This window comes from Pan troglodytes, chromosome 8, assembly GCF_028858775.2.
Source record: "Pan troglodytes isolate AG18354 chromosome 8, NHGRI_mPanTro3-v2.0_pri, whole genome shotgun sequence".
Lineage (NCBI taxonomy): Eukaryota > Metazoa > Chordata > Mammalia > Primates > Hominidae > Pan > Pan troglodytes.
The window spans coordinates 112,446,391-112,467,081 of record NC_072406.2 but is presented as its reverse complement, the minus strand read 5'-3'; the positions used below and the strand labels follow the sequence as shown (position 1 = coordinate 112,467,081).

Below are 20,691 nucleotides of genomic sequence, written 5' to 3'. Positions count from 1 at the left end.
TGTGTTTGATTTAATGGCAGCAGACTCCTGGCTTCCTGCTTCCCAGAGTTTAACCTAAAGTTACCTTTAGGACAGCAGGGCAGGTTAATGGGGTATGAGTCAACCATTGTAACTTCTACTTCTTTTATACTCTTAAAGGTACAGACATAGATATGAGCCAGAGACAAATCCCAAGACTTTGAATCACAGCCAAAAGAAACTCCCAGACCCAGTGCAATCAGATTCACTTCACTTTTATTATGAACAAACACAATCTCAGATTAGTACAATTAGCTTCAGAGTTGATATTAATAGAAATTATTCCAAAATTATTCTTGTCACAAGTAACTACTATATCCCACATAAAAAGGGAAAAAATCCCACCCAATCACAGAAAAGGCATCCTCTGTATGTTTCCGTGGCAATGCGTTGTTTATGTATTCTCAAATTTTGTCTGGCTAGTTATCCACCGCTTCTCCAATGGATTCATTCAGTTTCTTGGAGAACCATATAGACTAACGACAGCATCTGGGACACAAGGACATATCAAGTTCATGATGGACATTCCTATTATAAAAAATACTCAGGTCTTGAGAATTCCTGTGCTGAAGGATCCCAAAATGCTTTCTAAAAAGCATTAGTCATGCCTCAAAACTGCCCTTTGAGGTAGGTCAGTATTATTATCCCCATTTTAACAGAAGGAAAACTGAGGCACCTTATAGTTAAGTGACTTGCCCAGGGTCACATAGCAAGTCAGTGGCACAGTGGTTGGAGAGGCCCTGGCCTTAACCACCAGCATAACATGGCCACCTCGCTTTTATAACCTTTCATGATGACCTATTTGAGCTACACTTACAGAGAATACACCCAAGATACTAGCAAACCAAGGAGAAAATTTTCCATTTTAAATGCTACAACCATCTTTTAACCTAAAAAAAAAAAAAAAAAACTTATAAATCAAATACATTCAAATTACTTCCACCCTCCATCAAATGTGGGCACTTAAGAAAAGCAGCCCTAACAAAAGTTTCCAGAATGAAGCCCAGAAGGGAATCCTGCAAATCGTGATACTGATAATCCTCCACTCAGGCCCCTTTTTCTACCAGCCACTTCAGTAGGGTCTCAGGTGCAAAGGGATTCTGCAGAGGGAGTGAGGGCAGGCTCATATGCAACACTGTGATTAGAAAAGATGTAAGGCACCTGAGCTAAGTTGTCAGCACACCCCACCCCCAAAGCAAGGACTGTTAGAAATCCGGACTCTTGATCAGATCTGAGTTTATCATTAATGTGTCACTTGAATTGAGATTTAGAATCTTGAAAAGTGTTCCTTACTCAGCAGACACACTCCCACCCACACCCACAGCCACACATACATTGGGGCCCTCAGCCTGAGGTGCCATCCAGCCTTATGTAGGGTCATGGTACAGATCAGATCCATGGCACACGATTACAATAGGAAGAAGTGAAAGTTGTTTTTATTGTTTATATATTATCAAGCAGGCATCTGATGACCTGTGGAATTAGAAATACCAGCAGACATTTCCAAGGGGTAGGTGCACAGGTCAACAGAACTAAACTACAGTGATCTTCCCTTAGATTCTTTTCTACTGAGGTGAATAGCTCAAAAGACAAGGATGACTTTAGTCCAGGCTAACCCCTGTAGCCTCTATGCAATTAACACAGGAAGAAAGGCCCTCCTCCCTTCCAGCACTGGGGCTCAACAGTGGACTGAGTGTTTGGTAGTGCACATTTCCAATCTTAATAGAGCAAAGCCAGGCTTCTGCTTTGATGACTGAGCTACAGGGACAGGAGTGGTCCAAGGTTCTCAAATTCTGTTTTTGTTTTTTTCCAGACTTCTATACTATTGTCTGCCCTAGGCTGTAGGGAATGCTGGTTAGTTTGCTAACAGACACTGTGTTCAGCAGGGTTTGTGGTATCTCAAATCCCAGGTCTCAGCCAAAGCTTTGCAGTTCACCCTGACTCCAGGGAACAGGGCCTCCTTTCGAGGTGAGGCACTTGGGTTCTTGCCCTTGCTTCTTCCCAGTGAGAACTGTTTCCTCCTACTTCTACAAGCATTGCACTGCCAGCTGAGAGCACTGACTCAGGCGGGGCACCCTCACCGAGTAAGCAGGGGGCATTCAGCATGCTCTCTGGTTCTGACCCAGAGAGAGGGGACTGAAAATAAACCCTCTTTTGCTCTGTGGCTGGCCCACTGGCTCAACGTGAGCGCTTGGCTTGGCTGTGCCTCATGAGAGAGGGAGGGAGAGAGAGGCTTTTTGGGCCAGAGATGTTTCTGGGAGGGTTTGCCAGCCTTGTCTTGAGCCATCAGTGTGACAGGGGAGCACAGGGGTGTAGGTGAAGACACTGCGGAGGCCATGTGAAAGTGGCAGCTAGCTCTACTTTCAAAAGAGAAGCAGTGGTTCAGTGACCCTGAGCACTCTGTCTGCAGGAGGGAGCTGCCTGGACAGCAAGTCATCACACACAAAGGAGGCTGCCTGTCCAGGGAAATAAGAAAATGTTCAGGGAAGAGAAAGATCTGGTCAAAGAAAAGGGACAGACAGGGTAGAGCCAGGAATCAAGAATCAGGGTAGTGAAGAGATTCCTAACCCTGCCCCCCAGGCAGTTCTATACTTTAGGCTAGATGTTAACAGAGACCGCCCCCCCACCTCAAAAAAAAAATGAGTGAAGGGGCACAACACTGTGGAGAGAAGCCTTCTAGTTTTTACTCATTTCAAGGAGAAACTGGAACTAATTAATGAATGGACCTAATATCTAGTTTATTTTATTAAGACTCCCAATAACTCAGTAACCTTCTCAAGCCCCTGGCAACGTGTTCTCAGATCCCTTCCTATGTGAAGTTCGCTCTTAGAAGCTGCCTATAGATCCTGTCCCTCAGCCTCTCCATCTCATGTCCAGGAAATTGGCATCCCAACTAATTCCTCCTCTCCTTCAGAGTTTTTTCCAAACATCCCTCTTTGGAAGGGAAATACTCTAATAGTTTAACGTGCTAAGCAATGTATATATGTATATATATTTTATGTTTGACCCGACTTCACCTCCTTAAATCCTTCCCTTTTTTTGGATGTTTGGAAATGCCACAGCCATCTTATTACTATGAGGGGAAGAACCAATATCCTGAAGATGGCAGAGCAGAAAGAGGAAAGAACTGTAATGAGCAGCTCATGGAATACTCAAAATTCTATGAGCTGCTGTTGTTTTTACCAATTCTGGAAACACCCAACTTCAAGACTTCTTGATATAAGAACTAAGAAATCTCCTTGTTATTAAAGAAAAAAAGAAAAGAAAACCCTTCCCCAGCAGAGACCACTTTTACTACAAACTTAAAATGTCTCTTCTTTATCCTCGGCCTCAACTATATGTTGCGGCATTGAATTAGCATTGCCAAACACCACAGCCACTTCTTACCCCCAGCCAGGAGAGAAAGGAAGCATGCTATGTGGTGGGGCTTGAAGTCCTCATTAGGTAGGCAGCTGTATGTCTGATCATGGCAAGAGGTTCCTCTTGCTTCGCTTCCCTCATCCTTACATTCATACATGCTAACTCTCTCCCCCGACAATTTACCTGCTTTAGAAGCTTTGTGTCAAATGAAGTTGCTTTTCCATTCCATCTAGCAAAATCCTGGGCTGAAGATAATCAACAGAGGACTACCCAGAAGATTCTGTTTTATCTCCAGCTCAAGCCACCTAATTCAAAGCTCACAACAGCTCAAGGAAAGAGAGTTATCTGGAGCAAAGACCATTCGTTTTAGGCTACAGAAAAGTTGTCTAGGCTTTGGAAGCTGGACACTGAGCAAAGACTGACCAGCTGCTTGCCTGGGAGGCAATAAGAGAAAGGAGGGCGATAGCAATAAAGTGAAAAGGAGGACAATGGGCCTAGAAGAGAGAGAGGATAAGAGAAGAAATAATATCAGCTTAGCATCATAAAGGCAGAGTTGTTGGCTTTCAATACTTTTGAATTTTAAAAGAATACTGTACTGGAATGGGTTAACATCATCATCTTTAGCATCCTGGTAGCATTATTCAGTAGTTAATAAACAGACATTAAAACCTCTGCCTGGCTGGTTTTTGAAAAAGGAACCTGAGGGACCCCAAACTCAGCCACTCTTGTAGTTTCCGTCTCCGGTTCTTTTAATCCTGGCCAAGATGGCGGCCTTGGAGACTTTCTTCCGGTCATAGGCCAGACCGAGGGCGGCCATGCAATCAATGAAGAATGTGGTGAAGTTGATGTGCCAGCGGTACTCACTGGCAGAGTAGTCATAGGGAAAGGAGTGGTGGTAGTTGTGGAAGCCCTCACCTGAAACAAAAGCGAGAAGTTATGGAGTGACGGTGCATTGAGGTTTTCTTGATTTGTGCACACCAGTTAGCTAGCAGGGTACCTCACACCTGGGAGAAACTCGCTATTGTTGAATGGATGAATTCAGTCTCTTTTAATATGAACGAAATAGATCCCCTCAGAGGCATCTTTACTTTTATTATTTTACTTTTTTTGTAGAGACGGGGTCTTGCCATGTTGCAAGCAACCCTCCCACCTTGACCACCCAAAGTGCTAGGATAACAGTCATGAGTCACTGCGCCCGGCCAAAGTCATCTTAAGGAGTGATTGGAGACCCTGGTCACCCATGGCTGTCTGGGAGCCTTGTGGGAGGAGAACTGACAGTTTCTCAGAGGATAAAATGACTAGAGAGAAGCTCCTACTTTTGGGAATGGATATCAGGTTGGAAAATTCCAAATTCACTCTTGGCCCTGCCCTCAAGGCTCTGTGTGCATGTGCACGTGCTTGCAGAATGAAGCACTCTGGCTATGACTCTTAAAAAAATGAGTAAAGAAGCACACCTTTCCCCACCACACTGGAACCACCTCTAGGGGTGGGAGGTTCCAAAAGAGTGGGCCCTGCAGCCAAAGATCAGAAGAAAGGCCAGCCCAGGGGCTGGAATGTCCTCAGCCACTGCAGTTCCCAGAGGCTGCTCCAACTTTTTTGAGCTTTGACCCTGGTGTGGGGGAGGTGCTGATAAAACAGAAGCTCTCTGAGGAAGAAAAATGGAAATGCTTAGATACCCTGTAACCTCTGAGATTTTGAGGACTCTTGGGATGAACATTTCACTTTGCTGGAGGGAGGAAAACAAACAAATTCTGGATTCACAGCAATTTCTCTAACGTGTAAAGCTTTGGAAACTCGACAGATAGAGAGTTTGCCAACACTTGGCAGGACTCTTCTTTCTGAACCACAGCCAAAAATAATACTGACCCTAATCAGGCATGGATAAAGAATAGCTACTAAGAGCTAATATTTGGCTCTTTGTAGATAACAGTACCCTCAGACAGACCAGTCATGACATTAATCAGAAGCAAGGCAAGGAAGTCCTGCAAAGTAAATGACATCATCTAGGGCATTTCAAGGTATGTCCTCCCTCTATGACACCTGATGATCTGCAGTGTGAACTGGGGAGGAGGGGGGTAGAATGCCAGGAATAAAGGTACTGAGGATTATTAATGTCCATTAATGGTTTTGCAGCTGGGCTGTGTGTAAGCACTAGCCAGGCCTTTGGTTACCAGATTTAAAATGGAATCAGATGCACACAGAGACAAGGGAGGAAAAAAAAAGAGGAAGAGGGTCAACGGGTAGAAAGAAGACAGGACTTTGCAACTGGGGCAGCAAGAGACAGCCCAAGAAAGGCTCAAGGGAGAAGGTTAATTTGGCAGAGAAGATGAGCATGTGACAGTGGGGGAGGTAATTCAAGAAACAAAAAGATTAGGGTGGCAGGAAACAGAGCTGGAGGAGAACAAAGGGTGAGGTGATAAGGGAGGAAAGCAGCAGGCAAGGAGGAGTGAATGATAACAACAACAGGTCAGATATTGGCAGCCACTTTGAACTGATGGCCACCCAGAGGCTGGAGGTGGGGAAGGTCATTATAGATCCATTTGCGATACAGGAAACATCTCATGCCAGAAACTCCATTCCTATGATAATCTCAGATTTATACAGTGTATGTGATTTATTTTAATCATGGGTTAAAGTAAGAATAGGCACAATGGTAAGAAGGTGCCTGAAAAGAGATATGTGAAAGTTAAAAAGAGAGAAAAAAATGCTTTTATTTTTATTATATATTTTTGAGATGGAGTCTCTGTCACCCAGGCTGGAGTGCAGTGGCACAATCTCGGCTCATTGCAACCTCTGCCTCCTGGGTTCAAGCGATTCTTCTGCCTCAGCCTCCTGAGTAGCTGGGACTACAGGCACGTGCCACCATGCCTGGCTAAGTTTTTTGTACTTTTTTTTTTTTTTTAAGTAGAGACAGAGGTTCACCATATTGGCCTGGCTGATCTCTAACTCCTGACCTCAAGTGAACCACCCACTTTGGCTTCCCAAAGTGCTGGGATTACAGGTGTGAGCCAACACGCCTAGACAAATAAATCCTTTTAATAAACATAGTAGGCCAGGTGCAGTGGCTCACACCTATTATAATTCCAGCACTTTGGGAGGCCAAGGCAGGAAGATCACTTGAGCTCAGGAGTTCGAGGCCAGCCTGTGCAACATGGCAAAACCATGTCTCTACAAAAAAACAGAAAAATTAGCCAAGCATGGTGGCATGTACCTGTAATCCCAGTTACTTGGGAGGCTGAACCCAGAGGATCACTTGAGCCCAGGAGGTCATAGCTGCAGTGAGCTGTGATCACACCACTGCACTGAAACCTGGGCAACAGAGTGAGACTGTCTCAACAACAATTTAAAAGATAATAAAGATGGTTAAGGTTGAGAATATAAAGGAAGATTTTTAAAGAGAAAAAGAAAATGAGTGTTAGGCAATGACCTGCCTAAATGTGTGGAGTAGTGTGGTTGTCTAGATATTATTGAATGACCAATAGCACCAATTACTGGAAAGAAGAGGTCGCCAGATCTATTTAAGGAAAACTCATTCAGGGCCTTGGTGAAAGTCTATATTCAGTTGGAAAGAGGGACAGAGAAAAAAATGTAGATACTTTGGGAGGCTGAAGCAGGAGGATCACTTCAGCCCAGGGTTCAAGACCAGCCTGGGCACCATGGTGAGACCCTGTCTCATTAGAAAAGAAAGGAAAAGAAAAGAAAAGAAAGAAAATGAAAGGAAAGAAAAGGAAAGAGAAAAGATCAACATTAGAGCATTGAGCAGGAACTTGTGATCACACTGCTTTATTGGGAGATTCCTGAAGGCATGTTGGGGGAAGGGATGTTCCTAGCCCAGAATAGAAGTAGAAGAGAGAAAAATAGAGGACAAGAGGAGATAAGAGGGTAGGTGGTAGTAAAGGGCCACCAGCAGTTATTTTGATGCCCTTCATAATGGCATCACCAAACAGTAAGGCATGGCCACACTCTTAAAGCAAGGCATATCTGAGTAGAGTGGAAAGATAAAAAATACTTTGTGTGCATACTTGAAGTTCATAAAACACCAGGCTTACTGGCCACTCAGATGATCCCATTGTTCTATTTATGCATTCCTTGCCTCAAGCAAGACTGCAGTCCAGCCCAGAGTTGGTGAAAGAAAGGAAAACTCTAAGGCGCTCATCATGTATGGCATTTGGTTTTCTTTTTTGTTTGTTTGTTTTGCTTTTTAATAGAAACAGGGTTTCACCGTGTTGGCCAGACTGGTCTCAAACTCCTGACCTCAGGTGACCTGCCCGCCTCAGCCTCCCAAAGTGCTGGGATTACAGGCATGAGCCGCCGAGCCCGGAGCATACATGGCATTTGGAAATTGTTTTAGAACCTGGAATCAAAATCAGTGTTTTTTTGTGTTTCTTATCCTTTCATTTTTACACAAAACATGTTGCCTGACTCTCAAAAGGGTTTTCCAGTATACTGCCCCCTAATTTTATAGTGGAAAAACTGAGATACAAAGTAGCCATAAAAAACAGATTTATCTAGTTTTTCTGGCTCCTAGCCTAATCCCCTAATCAGCAGACCACTGGATGTAGTCTTACTTGGACAGCTGACTTACCCACAGCTCCAAGTGAAACCAGGATATTCTCCCGGGGGCTAATGTTCTTGTCATAAGGACGATATCCGAAGAGGTGGGCAGCACTGTTCACCAGCCAGGTGGCATTAAGCACCACAGCATATCGCAAGAAAGTGGCAACGAACACACTGTTTTGAAAAGTTTCACCCCAGAAATACCAGGGCACAAGCGTGGGCAGGATGAAGCACATCAGCAGCAAGCCAGTTTTGTAGTACCTACATTGACAGACCAGACACCAGGTCAATGGAGGGGGACTCCACACCTACATGGATCTTCCACACTAATTGGGATGGGCTGTCTTTCTTCCATGTTGAATTGCTTGTCTGACTCTAAGTTCATTGTTTTATTTATTTTTGTTTGTTTTTTTTGACAGGGTCTCACTCTGTTGCCAAGGCTGGAGTGCAGTGGCGTGACCTTAGTTCACCGCAGCCTTGAACTCCTGGGCCAAGAGATCCTCCCACCCCAGCCTCCTGAGTAGCTGGGACCACAGGCATGAACCATCGTGCCCATTTAGTTTTTAATTTTTTGTAGAGATGAGGTCTCACTATGTTGCCCAGGCTGCTCTCAAATGCCTGAACTTTCCAGCAGTCCTCCCGCCTCAGCCTCCCAAAGTGCTGGGATTACGGGCATGAGCCACCATGCCCGGCCATCGCTGACTTTTTACTAGAGCATAATACCACATTGGTAAAATAGGTGAGGTCCAAACTACAAACTAATGAACAGACGTCTCTCCATCCTTGGCTGGTTTTCCCATCTGCCTTTGGGCTCCTTTCTCTTTCTAATCAGCACTCTTTTTCAGTCTGTGTTTAGTGTCATGCCTCCATTTTCTGCTAGCTACCCCCTAATTCTTTGGTCTTCTTTTCCCTCAGAGACCCATTGAGTGTCCTTGATCACCTGCAGCTCTCTGTCCCTCAGGAAGCCCTTTCTCAATCTTCATTCTCAATGTAGACCAGGCCATTGACATTCCAAGGGCACTGATTCCCTACATTCCTTCAGCAGTCAAGTCTTTGACTTTTACATCACTGACATTCCCTGCACCCAACTCTTTTTTCCATTTCTGCCACTGCTTCGCTAGCAGGGGTCCTCATTACCTAACTTATGTCCCTACCTCTCACTTTGGCTCAGTGGTTTCTTACACTTGTTCTAAAAGCAGCCTTCCTAAAGCATGTCCCTAGCTATGCCACATTGCAGTTCAAAAGATGTAATGGCTTCCTATTGCTTATTGAATTAAGTCCTAAGTCTGCTTTTAGGACTCGACAAGAATGGCATTAGTCTCTCCAGTCTTACTTCTTCCCACACCCTATACTTCAAGCAAAAGGACTCTATTGCTGGAACATGCTTCATGCTTTAGCTCATTCTGTTTCTTCTGTTTGCACTGTCTCTCCCCACACATAGTTGTAAAAATTTCTATCCGTTGGTGGATTCCAACACTATTTATTTCATAACACTTCCTTGGTGTTGCCCATTGAGCAATCTCCCTCCCCTTTGTACCTCTCATAGTACAGAAAATATTCTGCCTTATGCCATGGTTATCTGGATACTTGGCTTATCTCTCCACCCCGATAGGCTACAAACTTTTTGAAGGTAAGAACTAAGCTACCGGCCTGGGCAATATAGTGAGTGAGACCTTGTCTCCACAAAAAATTAGCCAGGCATGGTGGTGTGTGCCTGTAGTCCCAGATACTCAGGAGGTTGAGGTAGAAGGATTGCTTGAGCCTGGGAAGTCAAGGCTGCAGTGAGCCATGATTGTGCCACTGCACTCCAGCCTGGGCAAGAGAGAAAGACTCTGTTGAAACACAAAAACAAAAACAAACAAACAAACCTAGGCAACTAGGCTATAATCATCTTTGAATCTATGACTGTCCGAGGACAATAAACATCTCTTGAATGTAATGGGTTTAATTAAGATAGTCAGAGAGAAAGAAATGGAGCAATAGTCTATGGCTACGGGCCTGTGGGATGTTAAAGATTGTGAACATGCAAACCCAGCAAATTTCTCAGCTTATATTTTGAAAGTCGTAGGAGAAAAAATGGGGTCCCTAATGACCAGGTGCCAGGGCCATATCCCCACCTCCATCAGGGCTTCACTCACCTCCTCTGGAACATCACCAGTTTCTCAGCTTCTAGGTCAGACAAGTCTAGCGTACTGCCCTTCTCTTTGACAGCTGGGTGTTTGCGCACAAGCAGCCAACCCACGTGAGAGAAGAAAAAGCCACGTCGGGAATTATGAGGATCAGCATGTGTTTCTGAAAACTTGTGGTGGGCACGGTGGTCACGAGCCCATTCATAGACATCATTCTGGGGAGAGAGAGAAGAGGAATGTAAGGCTTGAGGATAGACACCCTATTAGGAGAATCCCAGTGGACAGGTATCAAGAGCCCAAGGTGCTCAGCCCAACCTCACAAAATACCCAGGAATCTGGGCTCCAAAGGAGTCATGGAGTTGCCTCCCTTCTTCTCCCAACTTGCCACTGAAGCTTAAGTAGAAAAAAGCAACTTAAAGTCCCAGGACCATAGCAATAGAACTGCTGTTTCTTGAAAGTTATATGGTGGCTGGAACGGAGGTAAATCATACAGAGCTCAGAGAGTTTCAAGAAGTGAGAACATTGCAATTCTTTAAGCAAGGAATGTTGGAAAAGATCCTCATGGGGTACCTAATCCCTAGGCATGGAGAACATGAGGCAGGCAGCCTTGTGTCCTAGGGTCTCAATCAGTAGATAAGCTGCAGCTGCAGGGTGCACCATTCTGGTGCCTTGCAAAAGAGCTCATACAACCCAATAACAAGGCCAGGCATGCAACTCATGATCATGACTGCATTTTCAAATGACCTCTGGGCTTCTTCATGACTTTTTCCATCCCTTAAAGAATGTACCAATATCTCTCTTCCTTCCTTTTGCTCCACAGGACAACTTTGGAAGCCTTCAAGGTATAAGCTGCTATAGCAGAGATGATCATGCAAATGTGGCAAGTTCTTGGGATATTGCCACCACTAAGTTGGTTTCCTTTCTTCCTCTTGCTCCAAGCTAAGCCCCACGCCACATGCTATCATTTGCCCATTGCTACAGCTTAATGCTGTAGGAATTATGATGCATTCCCTTTCCCCATTTCCCTTCATTCTGTCTTTGCTATAAACTTTTTTTTTTTTTTTTTTTTTTTTTGAGATGGAGTCTTGCTGTTGCCCAGGCTGGAGTGCAGTGGCGCGATCTCAGCTCACTGCAAGCTCTGCCTCCCAGGTTCACGCCATTCTCCTGCCTCAGCCTCCCACGTAGCTGGGACTACAGGCGCCCGCCACCACGCCTGGCTAATTTTTTGTATTTTTAGTAGAGACAGAGTTTCACTGTGTTAGCCAGGATGATCTTGATCTCCTGACCTTGTGATCCGCCCACCTCGGCCTCCCAAAGTTCTGAGATTACAGGCGTGAGCCACCGTGCCCAGGTTTGTTTTTTGCCTTAACAAACCTCAATGTTTTACTTAGCCACCATGGCAGCCCAAGAAAGGGCCACAATGTTGGGCTGGTCTATCTAATCTCTCTGTAACTTGGTTTCCTCATCTGTAAAATGGGGATAATAGTACCTATTTCCTAAGATTTTTGTGAGGACTTTATATCAAATGCTTAGAATAGTGCCAGGCTCATAGTCAGTGCAATAAAAGTGTTTGCTCTCATTATCTCAAAATAAGAGTTCACGAGTCTGGGAACATCAACTTCAATCCCACTGTGGTGGAGTCCTAAGTTATTCACTTTTTAAATTTTTTTTTTTAAAGTTGGGGTCTTGTCACCCAGGCTGGAGTGCAGTGGTGATATCATGGCTCACCGCAGCTTCAAACTCCTGGGCCCCAGTGAGCCTTCCAGCTCTGCCTCCCTAAGATATTTACCTTAAATAGTGAATTTATTGTCTAGTGTCTGCCCAGGAATCTAAGGTCAGTCTCTGGCTTATGTGCCAAAGCCCCTTATGATGAAGAGCCACAACGGCCAGATTGTGTGACAACACAGGGACCTTAGGATCAAAAATATTCCTACACATCAGGAGTATTTTCCAATTATCTTCCAGTTCCCTTTTCCAAGACTCAGAAGTCTCTTCATGCTTTATGGACTTAAGGACTGAACTGGAACTTGAGGTGACTACAGGAGAGAGGAAAGTGAAATGGCTGTCAGGTGTGGCTCCTCTCTGGTGCTGATCCCTCCTTTCTGTCCCTGGATCATTAATAGTGTGGAGGACAAACAGCTGAGCAGAGACAACTTCTTACCTGGAATGCCATTGTGTTGGCAATGATCAGAAAGAGCCGTAGGGGCAGCCGAGCTTTGTAAGAGCGGTGGCTCCACAGACGATGAGCTCCTGCTGTTATGCCCAGGGCACTGACAAAATAGTAGAATACCCCTGCCAGGAGAAGACAGTGGGGGAGTCACCAATCAGTGTGAGTTCCATCTGGGAAAGGATGCCAGAGACACTCTCTGGATGCTAGAAACTGTCTTCGTCAGGCTTTGGGTGAGAACTGGCTTTACCATGAACTCTAGGGATAAGCACATCCCTTAGATTTTACCACTTGAAAAATATCACCCCCCAACCTCTCAACCCAGGAAAAAAAGATAAGCTAAAGAATCCCAGGAACTAAGGAGTCAGAAAGGCAGGAGAGAGAATAGTGCTCTTACCACTCATTCTTCATCTTAAAGGCATTCTCCCAGGGCCTAGCTATCTCCTTTCACCTCTATCTAGGCCTTCTCTAAGGTTTTAAGGGCCACAAACTACTCCTGCAGAGCTCAGGACCCATAAGCCAGGGTGTTATTAAAATAACAGCAGAGGGCCAGGTGTAGTGTGAACCACTTTGTCATCCCAGCATTTTGGGAGGCCAAGGCAGGAAGATCCCCTTGAGCCCAGGAGTTCAAGACCAGCTGGGATAACATAGGGAGACCTTGCCTCTACAGATAATTTTAAAAATTAGCTTGCCATGGTGGCACCTGCCTGTGGTCTCAGCTACTCAAGAGGTTGAGGTAGGAGGATCTCTTGAGCTCAGGAGGTCGAGGCTGCGGTGAGCCAAGATCGCGCCACTGCACTCAAGCCTTATCAACACAGCAAGACCTTATCTCAAAAAATAAAATAACAGCCAGTACAATCTGGGCACTGACCAATTTGAGAAGCCCTTAGTTGTAGGGGACTCTTAGGGCATTCAGACTATGGCCATTTATCAACTGGTACAAAAAAGCATTTAAATATTCAAGCAGTCAGTGTGGCCATATCAGGGAAAAATTAGCCCTGTGCATAAATCCAATTTGCACAGTGTCTTAAGTTTTACCAAAGATTTCACGTTCCAGCTATACCATCCACCTCCCCCAAGATACATGCACAACTCCTCTGTCTCGCCTTTGCCACATCCCTGTCAGCCCATACTCTCACCGGGCAACGCTCACTCTAGACAATGGTGGGATATTCTTCAAGCTGTCAGTGAAGCACCCCACCATTGTCTTCCCTCACCTTCCTGGAGGCCTGCAGGCTCAGGAGGTGCCAGATATAATCTCTAACTGGGAAGTGGGCTGCTGGGCGTCCCCATATCTTCCTCTGTTCAGTAGCTCTAGCAGGCAGAAGCTGTGGCCTTGATAGAAACTGTTAACAATGTTTCATTCCTAGGAATGAATGTTAACAATGTTTCATTCCTAGGGAAACAGCTAGAAACAATAGATCCTCAGTGGCCACAGAACTTAGTTGCAGTTGGAGACACCACACATTGTAACAAATTGTCCTGTGTTCTTTTGCAGCCATTGATAGCTGTTTCCTAAACAACCTCCTTTTCCCCCCAACCCTACCTCCTTTCTTCTCTTCTATTCCTCCTATAAGATCTCCAGGAGAGCCACAGAGCCAGTCAGCCCCAACAAGAGCTCTCTCCACATTCCCTCAGAGTGGGGACTGAGGCCCCAGGTGATCTGCCCTCAAGCCAAGTGGTGACTGACATCTCCCCAGATACAGTATCTACCTGCATCTTACTCGGGAAACCATCAGTTGAGCCAGAGCTCTCTCTAATGAGCAAGGGAGCTTCTAGGGTTGTTATTTGCTGCAAGACCCTAGGGCAGTGTTGACTCAGAACGTATGTAAGATCCTATATTAACAGGGAAATTGGGGAAAGAACTCAGGCACTCTGGTGCCTTTTCTAGAAACACCTCTAAGCCTATCAAATAGAAGGGCTTAAATCAGTTGGAGATTTATTCCTTCTCTCCTCCCCAGGGGAGGAAAATGTCCAAATTGATGGTTAAGCAACATCTCATTGCTCTGGCCTTAAGAGAGAGACTTGAATGGTTTTGCCTCTGGCTCTCAGTGTTGCCAGAGGCATTCTCCTAAGGGCTTCTTTGGGAGACTCCAAAATGAAAGAGATTTAAGGCTCTCAAAAGTGCTCAGTCATAAGAAATGCTGGAATCATGACCAGTTGCTAATTTAACATTGTCCATAGGGATTAAAACAAGAAAGGTGAATCTCCTAAATTCTGAAGGTGAGAAGAGAAGATGTCCAAGTTGAGACCTCTGACTCTCCTCCCCTCACCCTCCTTGTTTCTCAAGACAGAGGAGTTCTGATATCCCCACATCGACATGGTCATTCTTTCAGCTAAGCCATCCACCAAAGGGCCCAGTAAAATAAGTTACCATCTAGTCTCTGTGAGCCACATTTATCTGCCCAAGGGCACAGCACACACCCATGGGCAGGTCACCAAAAAAATGTAGCAGGCACAGCCTTCACTTTGGGATGGAATTCTGCTCCCTGCAGTAGCAACTGAGGGTAACCAAGCAGAGGCAATCGGGTCAAACTCTGGGCTTCAGGAAACCTACAGGGGGTGGGTGCTGAGGCTGGAAGGAGCTTGCAGGAGAGAAAACTACTTGTGAAGACTATCCTCTTGGGGAGAAAGGGTGGAGAGAGGCATCCACAGACTGCCTGGGGAATGCTATCCCTGCTCCTCATCCCTCATGCTGCAACTGAAGTTCTGCTGGATCCTCAGAGAGGCTAGACAACAGATGTCGCCCTCCCCTCACAAATACAAGAGCTCTTCCTGGTATGCAGATGAACTGATCTGCACCTGGCCTGTTCTGTCTCTGCGGCTGTGACACATATGTAACCCAAGGAATGCTACCTTCCCCATCCTAAAAAAGTACTGTTGCCCACAGGTGGTACCTAGAAAAACTGAGATCCTGACAAAGGGGCTCTTCTCAGTTGCATTTCACTGTAGCACCTGGAGGATTTCTGGAAACAAAAGCTCAATGAACCAGATCTCACCATCTTCAGAAGACCTAAGAGGTCCTGAGGGAAACAGCTAAAACTTGGCCTACCAGCCCTTCTGCATAACTACCCTTCAAGAGCGAGCTGTCAGAAAGTTTCCCACACCAGAAGTCCTGGCTCACCACCCCTTAGAGAGTAGCAGTGCAGGGCCCCTGGATCTGCAGAGCTCCCTGCTTTCCCTTCCCAACTTAGGCTCATAGTGACAGAGGTGAAAAAGCCTGCAAAGCGCATGTGTGTATCCAGGGGGCAGGGCCATGCCATCAGGCCACACCAACAGGTCCCTGAAAGAGCTGAGCTAAGGGCAGGTCGGGGACAAACTGGGAACTGTCTCCCTCATTACAGCAGCCTCAAGACCGGGCTCTCTTTCCTGGCCTGGCCTCAATGTCCCTGGCAAGGAGGGATGGGTAGGACTGGTGTTAGAAGGTGCAGAATTCTTGGCACTTCATGGCATCAGTAGGGGGGCCTGAAGCAGGCTGGACGGGGGATGGAACATGAAACATATCTTCAGCCTGATTTCATTCTAAGAGCATTTTGTTGACTGGTATGTGCAGCACCCTGGAATGTAGAGTAACAGAGCAACACACACCTGTGTGACTTGGGTTGCACGGGAGCTTCATCTTCCTCTGTAACGAAGAAGCCTGGTCTGGCCAAGGGGTCAGGTCAAAATAGTTTTGTGGATAACAACCTCTCTTTTCCTCTCTTTCCAATGAGCTCTCTCCTCCCTTTCCAATAAACTCTCTCCCTGAGTAGTTTCCCTTGCGCTAGCCTATGATTGCTCAACACAGACCCTAGAAAGCCAATGGTTTAGTACCATGTTCCCATGCCTCCCAGGTAGAGGGGTTTGATTCTTTTGTGGCTGGCAAGGGTGGGACAGGCAGCCAAGCAAATGACTCAAACAGAAAAGCTCTTTCAGGGAAAGCTGACTCTCCAGCACAGGTCTACATTTCAAAGCCCACAAGCACAAGGTTCCAAAGCTCTCAACCCCCAGCATTGACAGTCCTGCATCTCAGTACCCCCAGGCTCTTCCCAGCCCACTAGGCCTGAAGCAACCAAAGAGAAATGCCTGAGAAAAACCCCAACCGGGAGGCTGGGAGGGGCTGGTGTCCTGTGTAAGATCCTACCTTATTAAAAGAGCAGTGAGTACCTGGAGGACTAGGTCAGGAGGACAGGGAGGCTGCTTACCCCAAAGCCAGGTGTAGAACTTGCAGGTAGGAATCAAAGTGATCCCATACAGGGCTCCCAAGTGTAGCAGAGACATAAGGATGATGTTTCTCCAGACATATTCAACCTTGGGGCTTGGGCCTTCCTTATCCTTGTAGGTGGGGTCATATATATCATCTTTTATATCAGGGCGAATGTTGTCTTCCAAGTAGAGGGGCGTCGTCTCCAACTTATCTCCTCCATTCTGCAGGACCCTGGAGGGAGGCGCTGTAATGGTGGTGGTGGTGGTATAGGAGCTAGAGATCTGGAAGGGGGAGGAAGAGGAGAGTCAGGAGAAGAGACACGTGGAGGCAGCTGGGGCCACTCCGCTCTCTAATCACGCTGGGGGAAGGGTGGACAGTACGGACCCTTCCCCAGCGCCGTAGTTCACTGAGGGTAGGGTGTATCCGAGATGCAACGGAGAAAAGTTCCCTGAAAGTGTACAGATACATTAGGGGCGGAGGGCGAGGGGGACGAGGGGCGCGAAACCTATCGGGAGGCGGCAGTAGGAAGGAGAAGTAAAGCACTCACATCCCCACGAAGACAAAGGAAAACCCGCATAATTCATAAAAGCACCAGCACGACCGGATTTTTCTTTAAAGCTTAAGAAACTAAAGTTGGAGACTCAAGTCCCCAAATTACAATCCACATTCCCAACTCACGGAAGGCAGCACAACTCGAAAAAGATGACCAAGTCCTCCGCGGAGCTCTCCCCTCTCTTCTGCCACCAACCCGTCCCCTGGAAGCCCAGCCCGCGCCTGCGACCCAGCGGTACGGGGCCAGGCTGGGAAACTCACATCGTCCTGCAGCAAGTGGGCCGGCATCTTGGCTCTCGGATGCCGGGATCACTTTCCAGGGGGCTGAGGCTCCGGAGCGGAGTTCGGGGTCGCCGGAGGACTGCGGTTTCGAAGCCCACCGGTGCGCGCTGAGCCGCGGCGCCTTGCACGCTAGCTGGTTGTCGGCGCCAGCCGCGGTGCGTGGAGGTCCCCGAGCCGGGAATTTAAAGGCTAGAGCTGGCAACGGGTGACCGTGTCCGGTATTTCCTCAGCCCCCTTTTATCCGCTGCCAAGCAGGGGCAAAGTGCGAGGAGTTGACTGGCGCGGGCGGTCCCGCGTGGAGGTGAGGGCGGGAGGGGGAGGAGACAGAGGCCGAGGCTCGCGGCGACCGCAGCAGGGCGCCGGGGATGCTGCCGACACCGACACCACACCACCCGGCCCCTGCCCCTGCCCCTGCCCCTGGGGAAATGCTAATGAGGCTTCTGTAAACTCCAGCTCGTCATTGGCCGAAGGGAATTTGGTGCCACCTCGTCCTGCCGTTGCCATTGGCTCGGCGCAATCTGCTGTTCCCTCTGCCGCCAGCTCCTCGCTCCCCCTCCCCTCTCTTTCTCCTTCTCAGCTTCTCTTCCACCCGCCGCTGGGCCTCTGCCCGGCATCCCGCGTCGGGAGCTTTCTCTCTGGAAGGGGCTGGGGACCCGGTTTGGGGCTGGGGCGCGGAGCCTAGCCCAGGACCGGCCCTCGGGCACACGGAGAACGGGTGGGTGGGCACTGGGGAAGTTTGTCAGGAAACAGTGGTGAACCCTCGGGGGGCGCCCACCACTAACATCTCCGTCCCGTCTTCCCGTCCCCCCAGGCGCGTGGCAGAGAGACGTGGCAGCCACCCCAGGATCTGGAGCTTGGGGAACGCGGGAAGCCCCGCCTCCCTCCCGGGCGAGCGCGGGGGGCTCGGTACGCCTGCGAACAATGGCTCTGCCCCGCCCACCAGCCACGCGCTGCTCACCCGGGACCGCACCGGACTCCGGCCGCACACACAGGCTGGCTGGTGTGTGTGTGCCTGCGCGCACGCATCCTGTTCAGGACCCGGGCGGGCAGTCCCATCCCCAAGCCCGCGCCTCCAGGATGCGTGCGGGATGTTTTGGAGATTCTTCAGACTGGCAGGTTGTAATTTTGGAATCTTCTTTGTGGAAACCGTCAGGAAACACTGACATGTGTTTTCACCCAGCAGCAGGCGAAAGGGCTTGGATGTGGAATAAGAATAGCTGGCAGGTATTGAATTATTACTGCAAGCCAATTCACAAGAATCGTTTTCTGTAAGCCTCTCTGTGACCCTGGGAGGTGGGTACCCCATTATTCCATTTTAAAAGTGAGGAAAGAGATATGGAGAGACGGAATAACTTGCCCATGGTCACAGCAACCAGTAAGTGATGGAGCTGCCAGTTGAGCCCAGAAACACCATATGAGAGCCCAAGCTCTTAATCCCTGCTCAGGACCATATTGCCCTCGGTCCCTGAGATGCTCTGACCCTACTGATCTGTCCCTGTGCCCCCATCTTTTCCGGGTCTGTAGGAGCCTTACCATGAGAGCTCAGAACCAGGCAGGCTATGCATTCACCCGGTGTCCTTCCATGCCTATGTCTCTCCCAAATACTGCCCTAGGATCCTTCCCCTGGGAAGAGGAGAAAATACGGAGTGCTGCGCCAATGATTCACTTCCCAGGAAGACAAGCACCTGGGATTTCCTGGGAGGAAGACTAAGCAGCTCCTTTGTTGGCCACTGGTCTCAGGGTCAGGCCAACTCTCTGGCCAGTGACCAGGAGACTGCATTCCAGTCCTGGCTCCCTGTCCGGTGTGAAAGTTCTGAACAAGACTGGATGATTTCAGATGTGGACAGCTCATCCAGTCATGCCTCAGAAGTACTTGGCATGTGGCACAGAAATCTGTACGTGGTCTGACCCCCTTCAGGTTCTCTCTGCAATGTCTAATTTGCTTAATTCTTTTGTTTTTTGTTTTTTTGAGAGGAAGTCTCGCTCTCTCCCCTAGGCTGGAGTGCAGTGGTGTGATCTCGCTTCACTGCAACCTCTGCCTCCTGGGTTCAAGAAATTCTCCTGCCTCACCCTCCCAAGTAGCTGGGATTACAGGCATGCGCCACCACACTTAGCTAATTTTTTGTATTTTTAGTAGAGATGGGGTTTCACCATGTTGGCCAGGCTGGTTTTGAACTCCTGACCTCAGGTGATCCACATCCCTTGGCCTCCCAAAGTGCTGGGATTACAGGCATGAGCCACCACGGCTGGCCCGGAGAATATTTTCATTCTGTTTCTCTTTCGAGCAGAGATCACCTCTACTCCTGAGGCCCTGGTCACACTGTGGTTCTCAAGTGACAGTGGTCAAACCAACACACTGATTTGGATTCTAAGATTTATTTTTTTTTGGTCTGGGGGCCCTACCTCAGCAAAAGGAACAATAGTTTCAACAATTATGACAGCAAAAAGTTTGAGACCAGCTTGGCCAACAAAGTGAAATCCCATCTCTACTAAAAATACAAAAATCAGCTGGGCATGGTGGGAAGTGCCTGTAGTCCCAGCTACTTGGGAGGCTGAAGCAGGAGAATTGTTTGAACCCGGGAGGCGAAAGTTGCAGTGAGCTGAGATCACACCACTGCCCTCCAGCCAGGGTGAAAGAGCAAGACTCTTTCTCAAAAAAAAAAAAAAAAAAAAATTGTGATTTTTTAATTATTTTGTTTACAGCCAAGCTCCTTAATTTTGGTATTCAAAGTGCTTCATGATTTTACTCTGAACACCCTATTCCAGCCTTAATTCTCACTTCCCACTTAGTATAACTTGTATCTTCATCAAACTGCACATTTGTCAACAGAATATAAAATAAAACTCCGAAAAACCCCTGCACTCTTGCTGATTTCTAAACATGCTTCATTTTCCCAAGTTTTTCTTCCCCTGAACTCTGCCTGTCAAAATATTACCCGGGATCCAGCAATTCCACTCCTAGATATAAACCCAACAGAAATGAAAACATATGCCCACACAAATGTACACATGAATATTCACTGGAGTATTATTCATAATGGTCAAAAAGTGGAAACAACCTAAATGTCTGTCAACTGACTAATGAACAGATAAGATGAGCACTTTGGGAAGTGGAGGTGGGGGGATCATGGCAACATAGTGAGACCTTGTCTCAACAATAAAAATACAGCCTGAGCAACATAGCAAGACCTCCTCTATACCAAAAATCATTTTTTAAAACTTAGCTGGGCCTGGTGGCACAAGCCTGTAGTCCCAGCTACTCAGGATGCTGAGGCCAGAGGATTGCTTGAGCCCAGGAGGGGAGGCTGCAGTGAGCTATTATTACGCCACTGTACTCCAGCCTGGGCAACAGAGTGATACCCTGTTTCAAGAAAAAAAATATCAGCCAGGCATGGTGACACGTGTTTGTAGTCCCAGCTACTTGGGAGGCTGAGGCAGGA

At 47.4% G+C, this 20,691-nt stretch overlaps 1 protein-coding gene across 1 annotated transcript; it reads right to left on the bottom strand.

Moving 5' to 3' along the window:
- Positions 1–217: 217 nt before the first annotated feature.
- Positions 218–18,362, bottom strand: SCD (stearoyl-CoA desaturase). The gene is made up of 6 exons (XM_001168563.7): positions 17,231–18,362; positions 16,416–16,698; positions 12,226–12,356; positions 10,074–10,279; positions 7,964–8,196; positions 218–4,293 (listed from the first exon to the last, which is right to left on the bottom strand). The coding sequence occupies exons 1-6, from the start codon at positions 17,255–17,257 to the stop codon at positions 4,094–4,096; spliced, it is 1,080 nt and encodes a 359-aa protein (XP_001168563.1). The 5' UTR covers positions 17,258–18,362; the 3' UTR covers positions 218–4,093.
- Between the last annotated feature and the right edge of the window lie 2,329 nt (positions 18,363–20,691).